The sequence below is a fragment of the Nycticebus coucang genome, chromosome 5 (genome assembly GCF_027406575.1).
Source record: "Nycticebus coucang isolate mNycCou1 chromosome 5, mNycCou1.pri, whole genome shotgun sequence".
NCBI lineage: Eukaryota > Metazoa > Chordata > Mammalia > Primates > Lorisidae > Nycticebus > Nycticebus coucang.
In genome coordinates, this window is record NC_069784.1 from 22412718 (window position 1) to 22426075 (window position 13358).

General features: G+C 37.4%; 1 protein-coding gene and 1 pseudogene across 2 annotated transcripts in view; both read right to left on the reverse strand.

Moving 5' to 3' along the window:
* HFM1 (helicase for meiosis 1) overlaps positions 1–13358 on the reverse strand; it is a 110684-nt gene that overhangs the window by 76419 nt on the left and 20907 nt on the right. Inside the window, exons 7-11 of the mRNA XM_053591303.1 lie at positions 3296–3366; positions 2717–2849; positions 1117–1268; positions 378–455; positions 4–162 (exon numbers count right to left, since the gene is read on the reverse strand). Coding sequence (XP_053447278.1) covers positions 4–162; positions 378–455; positions 1117–1268; positions 2717–2849; positions 3296–3366 — 593 coding nt within the window. The remainder of the gene's footprint in view (positions 1–3; positions 163–377; positions 456–1116; positions 1269–2716; positions 2850–3295; positions 3367–13358) is intronic.
* On the reverse strand, positions 12620–13098 carry LOC128586683 (60S ribosomal protein L29-like; annotated as a pseudogene). Its single transcript, XR_008380277.1, has one exon. The product of XR_008380277.1 is annotated as a 60S ribosomal protein L29-like (transcript).

Genomic DNA, 13358 nt, shown 5'->3' on the forward strand with positions numbered 1-13358 from the left:
TACATCCTCAGCATTTGGAATTGTTGCAGATACAGCTACAAATCTCATTGGAATGACAGTGTTAGTATTTTGTAAAGTCTGAGATACAGATTGAACAGTTTTCATTCTGCTGACTACAACTTCAAGAATTGGACCACGATTTTCATCTTTTACAACATGAACCTAAGTAGGAAATCAAGAAAAAACATTAGTTATTAAACTAAAAAATTAAAATATGCAATAATATTAACATCCTTCCTTTAGAAAATGAGTGTTTTCCACTTAAAGGGATAAAACAAACATGTAGTTTTGTTGAAAATGAAAATGTCTTCCTTCTTTCTATCCATTTTAATCATCTTTTTAGGTTTATCTCTGAAGGTGAGTCATGTGTTCATTACCTCATCAATGAGAAACAGTCGAACCAGCTGGACCAAAGAATTATCTCTCCATTTCCTAGTCATGCTATCCCATTTTTCCTAAAGAAAAAAATGTAAGTAGTTTAATGTAATAAGAAATTACGATAAATATTATTTAAGATAAATATAAAAATTTTAACATGACATATCACAAATAATGGGCAATGTTTTGGTTGATGTCCTAAAAGTATCCTAAAAAAAAATTTAAGGATCAAAAAAGATTTAAGGAAGTTGGATAGTCCTAATGGGCCATCAGCTGTTTGTAAGTTGAACCTCAAAATATTCAAGTCAATATTTTTCAGTGCTACCAAGGCCATCCCTTTACAATACATAATACTTGGGTAAAAAAGAATACAAATTATAAATTATCTATAATAACAAATTATTCTTTTTGCATTTTTCCTATTTGGTCAATTCTTTTTTACTTACAAATTTGTGCACATTAATTGGTTCCCTGAATACTAGCTACATTTTATATATATATGTATTTTTTTATATTGCAAATATGTGCTTCTACTTTGTATTTGTTTCAAACATTTCTTCTTGGTGAAGAAACAGATATTTTCTTTTTTTGGTTTTTGGCCGGGGCTGGGTTTGAACCCGCCACCTCCGGCATATGGGACCGGCGCCCTACTCCTTGAGCCACAGGTGCCGCCCAGAAACAGATATTTTCTAATTTTCTAACAAATCAAGGAAATAATAAAGTATAAAGAACACCTACTGGAGTTGTCATAATAATATGAGCATGCTGAATTTCAAACAGGTCATCCATTACTGTATCTCCAGTGAGTTCTTTGCAATTCAGTCCTATTGCTCCGAATTTTTCTTTCCAGTCATCAAAACGCTGACTACACAGGACTTTTATTGGTGCCACTGTAAGAATGTTAAGACATTTATTTTGAACATTCGTGAAATTTTAAAGTTATTTTCACAAATTTTGGTTAATAAAGTTAGGGTAGAAAATGCATACCTAGGTACAGCCTAATATTAGTAAATTAAAAATTAACAATATGGGCATATTATTTAGAAATAAAAAAGTAATAACCTGAAAGAACTAAAAATAGAAATAGAAGGCAGGGGTGGCTCCTGTGGCTCAGGGAGTAGGGCGCTGACCCCATATACTGAGGGTGGAGGAGGGTTCAAACCCGGCCCCGGAAAAACTGCAACAAAAAAATAGCCAGGCGTTGTGACGGGCGCCTGTGGTCCCAGAGAATCGCCTAAGCCCAAAAGCTGGATGTTGCTGTGAGCTGTGATGCCAAGGCACTCTACCGAGGGTGACAAAGTGAGACTCTGTCTCTAAAAAACAAACAAACAAAAATGAAATAGAAGGCTGGGAGCGATAGTGCACGTCTACAATATTAGTATTCCAGTAAGCCAAGGCTGGAGGATCACCTGAGCTCAGGAATTCGAGACCAGCCTGAGCAAAAGCAAGACTCTCCTCTCTACTAAAAATAGAAAAATTAACTGGGTGGGCACCTGTAGTCCCAGCTACTCAAGAGCCTGAAGCAAGAGGACACTTTAACCCAGGAGTCTGAAGTTGCTGTGAGCTAGGCTGAGGCCATGGTCCTCTAGCCTGGGGCAACAGACTGAGAATCTGTCTCAAAAACAAAAAGTAAAAACAAATAGAAATGGAAGTGATTGCTCAGGCAAGTGTAACTAGAGTGGAGAAAAGTAGGGCAGAGACAATTGCTTTTTCTTACAAGCTTTTTGTGATATTTTATTTTTTAAACCATATGCATACATAACTTTGGATGAAAAACTTTAAAAATATATACACCTAAGAAAAGAGAGCAGAAGTTCCCACACAAATTTTTAGAGTAAGTATGTAAAAGTCAAGTTCTCAATTCAAATATTACTTTTCTTTTATAATTCTGAGAAAATGTGTTTTAAATTGGGCAGCGCCTGTGGCTCACTGGGTAGGGTGCTAGCCTCATACACTGTGGGTAGCGGGTTCAAACCTGGCCCTGGCCAAACTGCAGACAAAAAACAGCCAGGCGTTGTGGCAGGCGCCTGTAGTACCAGCTACTCAGGAGGCTGAGGCAAGAGAATTGCCTAAGCCTAGGAGTTGGAGGTTGCTGTGAGCTGTGATGCCACAGCGCTCTACCAAGGGGAATAAAGTGAAACTCTGTCTCTAAAAAAAAAAAAATGTGTTTTAAATTTAATGTAATATACAAGGATCAGTTGTGGTGTTATCTTCATCAAAGTTGTATAGAAAACCAAATAATAATTCCTATAACCTGAAACTGAATTTACTTCTTCATTTTGCTTCAGTGGTTTTTCATTATTATTAGTCATCACTCTTACAATACATAAATACTTACTGTAAACAATTTTAATATTTGGCCATGGCAATGGTACTTCCACTAACAATCTTGTTATAGCTAGTTCAAACACTACAGTCTTTCCAGAACCAGTTGGAGCACAAATCACAAAATTCCTATCTGTATAAAGGAGCTGAAAAATAAAATTTAACCAATCATGTCATATATAGAATTTTCACACACATTCTCAATTCATTTTTAAAATAGATGAGTCTAAGAATTAATAGCACAAACATTTTTACCTCTAACATCATTCAAACTGTAAACTATACTGCTCAGACCCTCTTCTCTGAAAAAATAACACCATTAATATTTTATTATGCTATTTTATTTGTCAAAGTAATGTGCTAGACCAGAAAGAAAATCATTCCTTTAGCTTCCAGAGAAATTCTAATCTAGATAAATACAAATGAATCCCCCTATGAAAATCACATGCACTCATTAACAAATATTCTCTGACTTCCTATAATATACTAGACACCGAGCATAGCAATGGGGACATAAAGATGTGATCTAGTCTTGCCCTCAGAGAGGATACAATCTAGTGAGAAGAGGCAGATAAGTAAATAAAATACTTACATCATCAAAGGCTTTGGACTGTACATAGTTGAAATATGGGAATTCTTTGAAAATACTTCTAAATTTTGCCGCTTACAATAACATTAAGGAGTCAAATATTTCAGAATTTTAAAAATTGGTTACTTTTAATTTAAAACTTCAGTTAAATTGATATTGTGATAATACTTAATGATAATGCTTTAACATTTGCTATTTTACAACTTAAGAAAGCAATTAACAGAAATTATTCTACCTTCTAATAACATTTGAAATTTCTGAAAAGAACCTATAATGTTCTTACAGGGAAAACAAGAGGTTATCATAAGGGTTACAACTTGAGAGTTAAATACAAGGAAGACATGCAATTTCATATAGGCAAATATATCCTAACTCACTCTTAGTTATCTTTTCCAGACTAGTGACTAAGCTGTTTGATTTTTAACTATTCTTTAATTTTCAGAATTTCACTTCTTAAGTATTTATTGTGCCTCATTAGCTGAAGTACGTTTCTGGTTATCTAACACTGAATCCTTTTGTTTTTGATAATTTAGTTGGATTAAGTGGTGAATTTAATTGTAATTACCAACATACTGGCTTGACAGGAAGAACTTAAATAATTTTTCCCCTATAAGAAAGTTCAAAACTATTAATATATAAGAGTAAACTTTCCGCTTTCCAAAGTGAGGGTCTATTGACAGGTTGGACAATATCTGTACTTATATGGTATTCATTTTACAATATGTCAACTACCTTTATTCAGCACTATATGCAGAAGACATTTCTAGATTTAGAAAGGTATGGGAAGCTATAAATGAAGAAAATGAGTTCTTATAATTGAAACTGTTATAATTTATTAGGAGATGTAAGACAGCTAATAATATATCTGAGAACACAAATACACAATTTTTTAACCAATTATATTTTTACAAAGATATATAATACAAGATTTAATAAATTGCTAGTGATCCTGTTAAAACTTAGATCATTTGACTTCTCTGGTCAACTTTCCTCCATTTCTCTTAAAGTATGTGGCTACAAGGCCCTACATGATACTGTCTCCCCACTGCCCCCCCAACTTAATCTCTCTGACTTCATGTTACTACTCTCCTCTGACTCATCTCCTCTAGCTATACCGAACTCTGCTGTTCTTTAAAAACATCAGCCATCTTCCTGCTATAAAAAGTCTTCCCTTGGTCTAGACCCTGAGTGGGAATCTTTTCTACCCGAGGGCATTAATTTAGATATAATCAAATAAGACCACATTTAAGAAACTTCAATTAGATATACTTTAACTTGGACATTATTTTGTAAAAAGCTGTGTACTTAATAATTTAAAAGATGAAAACTATTTGTTAATTTTAAAGTTAACTAACATTTTAATGTTATGTCTCTGTCTGCTTTTTATTGGAAAGCATTTGAATATTTGGTTGCAAAAAAGTCCAAAGTCTCAGTTGATCCTCTAGATGGGTGTCAGTCATTTGTGACCTTGAGGGTATCCTGATTTGGGTTAATTCAGAGAATGCAAATATGTAGCAATAAGTGGTTGACAAACAAGAAAGCAGGGGCTTGGGCATGTTAATGAAGGCATGGGTATTCTATTCCATTTTTCCATATTTCAATTGGATCTTCCTTAGCATCAAACAATGACTTTAAATGTCAACTTCTGGGAGCTCAATCAATTCCATCTGTAGTTCTTTAGGTGCCTTGGAGGTACGAACTAGGTGAGGCTGAAACGTTACCTTGAGTGTGAAGTTATGATTCTCAAAGCCAGTAAAACTTCGAGCATATTCTCTAATTAATAGTCTCTAACAGTTATGAACTTTTCAAATGATTTACATGTATCATCATGCTCATCAGTGACCTCTGCTAACCTGGAGAAAATGTTCACCCAAAATTTCCTTTTGAAGAAGTATTTTGAAAAAAGACAGCTTGACCTAATGAAGTGGCTCACGCCTGTAATCCTAGCACTCTGGGAGGCTGAGTTGGGAAGATCACTTGAGCTCAGGAGTTCGAGACCAGCCTGAGCAAGAGTGAGACCTCATCTCTGCTAAAACTAGAAAAATTAACTAGGCTTTGTGGTGGGCACCTGTAGTCCCAGCTACCAGGTAGGCTGAGGCAGGAGGATGCTTGAACCCAAGGGTCTGAAGTCACTGTGAGCTAGGCTGATGTCATGGCACTCTAGCTCAAGTGACAGAATGCCAAGAGTGGTGGGTTCAAACCCAGCCCCGGCCAAACTGCAACAAAAAAATAGCCGGGTGTTGTGGCGGGCGCCTGTAGTCCTAGCTGCTCGGGAGGCTGAGGCAAGAGAATCATCAAAGCCCAAGAGTTAGAGGTTGTTGTGAACTGTGTGACGTCATGGCACTCTACCCGAGGGCAGTACAGTGAGACTGTCTCTACAAAAAAAAAAGAAAAGAAAAGAAAAAAGATAGCTTTTTCAAGATTTTAAGATTTTTTTTGCAACATATCATATATAGAAGAGTGCATGTGGGAATACTTAAGGGAAGAGTCTTGATGTCCTTGCATTACTGGTAATAATGATTTTATAAGCTTAAAACCAATACTCAATTATTAGTTGTTAGTAGATTAGAAATGATATTAGGAATAGGACTGCAGAGACCGGACAAAAAGGAAGACAGTAATAAGGGATTAATTCAGAAGAGATTTCCTGGCTTTGAGCCCAAAGCGTGAGACCTTGTCACTTTAATATTCTGAAGCCTGGCTTGTTGAATATCCTCCTTTTAGCCATAGCTGCCTCGAGGCCTGTGACTGTTCTCTGCCAGGGTGAGGATGGGTGTTCTGGGAGAGTGCTTTCTGAGAGTTAAAAATGTGAAATCTTTAAACCTTGTTCAACACAGGAAGATTTGCTCCAGACCAGATAAGATGAAATATCTCTTTTCTTCTGTCACCTTAGTTTGGCCAGAGGAGGCTATCTCTCTGGACACAAGGCTGTCAGAGTACTAAAACACTGCATCTGTGATGTGTGACTGTGGATCAGCTAAGATATTTTCCTTCAGCCAAGTTTCTAATTGTTTACCTTGTCAAAACTCTGTGTTAAGATCATAAATACCTTAAAACAATAAAAAGTAGCAAGTAAATCCATAACAATTAATGTAATTAATTGTGAAATTAATCTAGTTACTAGTAATACAAACACAGCAAGAATCATGACAAGACTGTCTCCCTTGCCTTCGTGAGATTTATAACACTGATGTATGAAATAAATATAAAGCTAGCCTGTTACTTGGGGCAGCATACTGGAGCCTGACAAAGAAGGGTATGCTGCCTCCCGAATCCCCACTGCTCTTAAAACTCTATTATTCTCTGTAACTTTCAAAATAATTTTCAATTGGTTTCGATCACACCACCAGGCCGCCAGGAAGGAGACCCATAGCATGTCGGGGCTGGTTTCCCCAACATTACTTTGCAAAGATACATTTAAGTCATTTTCGTTTCGCATAATAGTGCACAGAAATGCTGCATTCCTACAGAAATCTTCTTTTAATAGTTCACATTTCTGATTCTATTCTTCGTAAAATTTAAATATCTATTCTCGCAGAGATAAAATGTTGGCTAACACCTGTTCCTGCAACAGCCAACACACTTTAGAATGAAAGGGCAAATCCACACTGAATACCTTATCGTTCAGCGTTGGCATGTTACAAACTGATGATGCCGTTGTATTTGCAAGCATATGTTACATTATTAAGTATACAATATTCAATTTCCTTAAGTACTGAGTTTGATAATTGATATCTCTGACATTTCACTTTGACACTTTTTTTTTTTATTGTGAAGGTACATTCTCATTCTTTCAAATGCACATTTTGCCTTGTCATTTTCTTTCCAAAAAATTTTTGGAGCAATTTGGGTGAAGCCAGGGATAAGTCAAAATTCATGTTACTTTTGAATATGAGTGGTGTCATGAAACCAATGAAGTGTTTGGGAAGAACGTGGCTAATGAATGCACACACAGTACACTGAGGTTTGAGAAGTTCCACTCTGGTAATCTTAATCTTGAAAAAGAGCCACTTGAGTGACCTGAGACCAAAGTGGATAAGGATGAGCTGAAAGCTGTAGTGGAAGCAAATCCATCTCAATTTATGCATGAATTAGCAGCAAGGTTTAATGTTAGTTACTATTCCAATAATATTGGAACATTTGAAACAAATTGACAAGGTAAAGAAGCTAGATAGATGAGTTCTGCATGAATTAAATGAGTGTTAGAAGAGAAATCACCTTGAAGCTTGCCTTTCTTTGCCATCACAACATAAAAGCAACCATTTCTGTACTGTATTTATTATATGTGATAAAAAGTGAATTCTTTTTGACAATTGCAAGTATTCAGCACAATGCCTGGATAAAGATGAAGTGCCAAAACACAGTCCAAAACCAAATATTCATCAAAAAAAAAGCTAATGGTGTTCCCTGGTCAGTTGATTACAGCAGATGTCTATTGCAACCGATTGGACGAAATGATAAGGATGCTTGAGATTAAGCAGCTGAGATTGGTCAATAGGGACAGGCCAATACTCTTTCAAAATAACACTCGACCACATTTCATACAAACAATGCTGCTCAAACTATAGAAGCTGGACTTGAAAACTCTCTGTCATACACCATATTCACCAGACCTTAAACCAACTAACTACCATTTCTTCCAGGCTTTAGACCACTTCTTGCAAGGAAAAATATTCACTTCTCAACAGCTGTGGAAAATTCCTTTTGTGATTTTCCTTGCTACTTGCTTTCCAGGCTTCTTTAACGCTGGTGTAAACAAGCTGCTGTTATGATGGCAAACTGCCAAAAGTTTAGGTGCTTACTTTGATTAACTGCACTGTTTCTTGTTTGAACTATAATAAATTTTTGATTCAAAATTGGACATTTTATATTTAATGAACTAATAGTTAACAATTGTTGTATAGTCATATACAACAATAAATTATTGTAAAGTCACTTAAAGTAACAGGTTTAGCAGCAGAGATTTTGCTGATATAAAATACAGTGAAAAGAAATAAGAGCATTTAGATCTGTTAATCCTTTTTATTTATTTATTTATTTGTTAATACTTTTTTTATCTGAACATTAAATCTTACATGTTTTCCTGTCATGGAAGGTGCACCAACTGTACATACACTCACTAAATTAATGTGAAGACTAAGTGAGGCTGCTGATCAGTTATGGTTCTCTATGAAAGAGGCAGTTGTTTGTACTTTGAAACCTTATCAGAGTCTAGGCATTCCACCACTTCAACAACACATTTTTTCACAATTTCTACATTGCTGAATGGCTTCCCTTTTTTCCCCAAAGAATATAAGCTACTTTGTTTATTTATTTATTCATTTTTAATTTAAATTTTTTTTTTTTTTTTTGAGGCAGAGTCTTACTTTGTTGCCCTCGGTAGAATCCTATGGCATCATAGCTCACAGCAACCCCAAATGCTTGGGCTCAAGCAAGTCTCTTGCCTCAGCCTCCCAAGTAACTGGGACTACAGGCACTCACCACAAGGCCCAGCTATTTTTGGAGACAACGTCTCGTTCTTACTCAGGCTGGTCTCAAACTCCTGAGCTCAAGCAATCCACCTGCCGCGGCTTCCTAGAGTGTTAGGATTACAAGTGTGAGCCACCACACTCAGCCTATAAGCTACTTTATAACTTGCTTCAATGGCATTATTTCCAGGTCTAATTGCTGCTTATAAGAATTGTCTTTGCTTTTGCTTTTCGTCTTTTAATTTCTGCAATACAATATCTTGTGCCTCTTCCTCTAATTTAAAATATTTCAGTCCTTATGTTATAATTCTGATAAGCACTGAATTTCTTTAATGTTGATATTACCGTATCACAAAGCAAGCAAATCATCTTATTTTTAGCAGAAAGAAGAATTTGCCAATTCCCAATCCTTTATTTAAAAAATCTGTTTTTTTTTTCTTCACTGTTCTCTTAGTCTTCTTTGACATGATGGGCTGTTAAGCAGACAGGATTTAAAAATACTGTCAAAATGTTCAGCTATTCACAAATTCCACTTCAAAGAGAAACACGGTGCACTGTTGTTGAAAGCTGATAACAGACTGGTGCCCATAATCTCTCACCCAACAGCATCAGTCAGGCAGGGAAGTTAAAACTAAATCATGACCATATAGCAACTGTCAATTTAGCTCTTATGGCTTACTAATGTTCTAACTGTGCTGGTCAATCTCGGAGGATTATTTTGTTGAAACTTTATTCTTTGGTATTTTAAATATGTTCTTTTAAAAAATAAAATATAAATATAAAAGATGAACAAGAATGTATTAATAAAAATAAAAGGATTTGTTCTGTAAATTTTGGATTAACTCAAAAGGCCACATTTAAAAACCTAGAAGGCGGCTCGATGCCTGTATGTAGCTCAGCAGCTAGGGCGCTGGCCACATACACCAGGGCTGGCAGGTTTAAACCCAGCCTGGGCCTGCCGAACAACAATAAAAATGTAGAAGGCCACATGTCATCTTTTTTTTTTCTTTTGAGACAGAGTCTCACTATGTCGCCCTCAGTAGAGTGCCGTGGTGTCACAGCTTCTCTGGCCTCAGCCTCTCAAGTAGCTGGGACTACAGGTGCCTGCCGCCACAACATCTGGCTATAATTTTGTTGCAGCTGTCATTGTTTAGCAGGCCTGGGGCAGGTTCAAACCCACCAGTGTATGTGGCTGGCACCCTAACCACTTAGCTATGGGCACTGAGCCAGCTACATGTGGTCTTCAGCCAACAGCTTCCCCACCACAGGCCTAGATTATTCCTCCCTCCACATTTCCTTGGCTCTTTTACCTTCATTAATTAATTAAATCTGATCTTCTCAAGAAAGCCTACCTTAATTACTCTATTTAATTCTACTCTCTGAGCCTTGAATCCCAGCAGTCCCAATTTAATTCACTTACTCTTCTCTACTATTTTCTTTTCCCATAATATTCATCACCTTCTAAAATACTGTATGAAGTATTTATATACTGTTAAAATTGTTCTTAACCTGTCCTCTTACTCACCCCTATGCCAAGAATGTTCATTCCTCAAAGATAAGGATTCACTGCTTTCCTAAGTGAAATACGCTTAAATACCTAGAATAGTTCCTGACACACAGTAAGAACTCAGTTAGCACTGGTCAGCATTTATCAAGTAGTTAATCAAGTCATGTATGAATCTTCATTTACCTTCTGTTGTGAAGAATGTCAGAATATTTCTGCCAAAACAAAAATGTAATTTTGAGTTTGCAAATCCATCAGCTTTTGAAGGAGTCTCATTTTTCCTTCAAAATTTGTCTCTTTCTATAAAATATTTGTAACAAGCCCCTAAAGTGGGCCATAATGCTGGTTTTTCTCTCATTAGATATTTCTACATAATTTATATTCACAGAAATGAATCTTTGATTCAGAGTAGATATAGAATCAGGTTTTCAGCTCATGAGCAAACTCAAATACTAACATCATTTATCATCACTATCAAGACTTAAAATGAAAAATTTCCTTTCATTCAACAAGCTATCAGCAGTGCCACTGCAATTATGTTATAATGGGTAAAATATTTTAGGAACTAAAAATGACAAGAGTACTGTGGCAGGATCAGTCTGACGAAACTTCTATTGTCCTGAGGATACAAATACAATAAATTATTTTTTAAAAAGTCAGAAAATAAGTTGTGTCCAAGTAACCCAGAAACTCTCAAATTACCACAAATAGCATGTAGTCTTACACTTTAAACATACACTTGGAAACAATAAGGTATAGTACAATGAGTTTGACAACAAATGAACCTTTTGGATAATAAATCAATGGACAAAGTGTAGGCAGTTGTCTTAACTAATGAAGACACCTAAGCAACAGAACCAGTTCAGCTGTGCTAATACAGTGTAAAGATTTTTTTTTTTTTAGCAGTTTTTGGCCGGGGCTGGGTTTGAACCCGCCACCTCCAGCATATGGGGTCAGCGCCGTACTCTGTTGAGCCACAGGCACTGCCCAAGATCTTTTTAAAAACTCTTTAAAAAGATCGGGTGCAGTGGCTCACACCTATAATCCTAGTACTCTGGAAGGCCGAGGTGGGTGGGTTCACGACTAGCCTGAACAAGAGCGAGACCCTATCTCTACTAAAAACAGAAAAACTAGCCAGGTATTGCAGGCACCAGCTACTCAGGAGCCTGAGGCAAGAGGCAAACTCCATGCCCAAGAGTTTGAGGTTGCTGTGAGATGTGATGACACCATGGCACTCTACCCAGGGCAACAGAATAAGACTCTGTCTCAAAAAACAAAAACAAAAAACAAACAAACAAAAACTCTTTAAAAGGCAGTGTCCCTGGGCAGCGCCTGTGGCTCAGAGGAGTAGGGCGCTGGCCCCATATGCCGGAGGTGGCAGGTTCAAACCCAGCCCTGGCCAAAAACTGCAAAATAAAATAAAATAAAATAAAAGGCAGTGTCCCATCCCTTTGGGTTACCACTTTCCAGATTTCCTTTATCACTTTAGCAGGACTTTTTGGTCTGCAGAAAATGTTCCGTCTTGGCATGTTTCTAGTCTATGAGATTTGGGACTTTTTGTCTTGTATTTTGTTTATGTTTACATGCATTTCCCTGAAAACAAAATAAAGTTTTTTGCCTTTTTTTTTTTTGTAGAGATAAGAGTCTCACTTTATGGCCCTCGGTAGAGTGCCATGGCATCACACAGCTCACAGCAACCTCCAACTCCTGGGCTTAAGCGATTCTCTTGCCTCAGCCTCCCGAGTAGCTGGGACTACAGGAGCCTGCCACAACGCCCAGGTAAGTTTTTGGCCTTTTTAATTGACAAAAATATTATGGACTAGCTTCCAGTAAAAGGTAAGAACAATTTCCCATCATACAATTAAACAAACTTTTAACTGCCTACTGCTAATCTATTTCCTATGTTCCCATTCTATTTTGATCACTAGAGAAAAGGAAGTGTGGCAAGATTGAGAAACCACGTTGAAGAAAGTGCTAGAGACCAGCTATGTCTACAGTTGTATCATCACATATAATTCCCTTATTGTCCCCTCACCCTATTTTAACTCAATTCAATTATTTGCTATAGAGGCAACTTTTCATAAATGCTCAAGCAACTATTTTCTAACCATACTTCAGAATGATCTCAGATGAATCCCAGAGTACCCAGAATTAGTCACTGTTACCTAGATTTCTCTAGCTTATCTGCCCTATATCTGGAATTTGCTTCTGTTTTTTATTTTATTTTTTTTTTATTTTTATTTCTTTTCTGCCTCAAGTTTATTTGTACAAATAGCACAGGAGGACCCCAGCCCCATACAGACAGCAGCCTAGAGGTCACACCAGTCCTTTTGTCCTCATGGCCGACAGATGCCTCTACTCTGGAGCCTTCGCGGGGGCCTGGGCACCTTTGGGAGCCTGAGCTGGAACTGAAGCTGGAGCTGCAGATGAAGCAGCAGATTGGGCCTTTGTCTGATCCTTGGCCTTGGCCTTTGGCCGGCAGAGCCTGAGACCCCTGGCAATGCGTGCATGAGCACGCTTCCTAAGCTTGGGGTGGGCGATGTAGGCAAGTCGAATGAGTTTACAGCTGGCACCCTTTGGAATCTTGGTCTTAACCTCCTTGGGCTTTATAAGGGCCTTTATAGCCTCAGCACGTGCACTCACGGCCTTGGCATTGTTGGCCTGCATCTTCTTCAGGCCCTTCTTGTTGTGCTTCTTGGCAAAGCGCATGTTCCTCAGGAACTTGGGATCTACCCCCTTAAGAGATTCATATCTTTGTGATCGGGGTTTCTTGATGCATTTCTGTGCCACTTTTGAGACTGGTTGTGTGTGGCGTGGTTCTTGGACTTGGCCATGTCTGCACCACAACCTGTGACCTGCTTCTGTTTTTTAAACTTTTGTGTATTCTAGAGTATTCCCCAGCATGGAGTCACTACATCCATATTCCTAAGTATAGCTTTGATGATATAACTTCACCTACTCAAAAATATTCCATAGTTTCTCTTCATTGCTTAAATTTATTAAAAACAAGCTAGACACAGTGGGAAGCAGGAGGATCTCTTAAGGCCAGGAGTTTCAGACCGGCCTGGGCAACATGTCAAGGTCTTATAAAAAA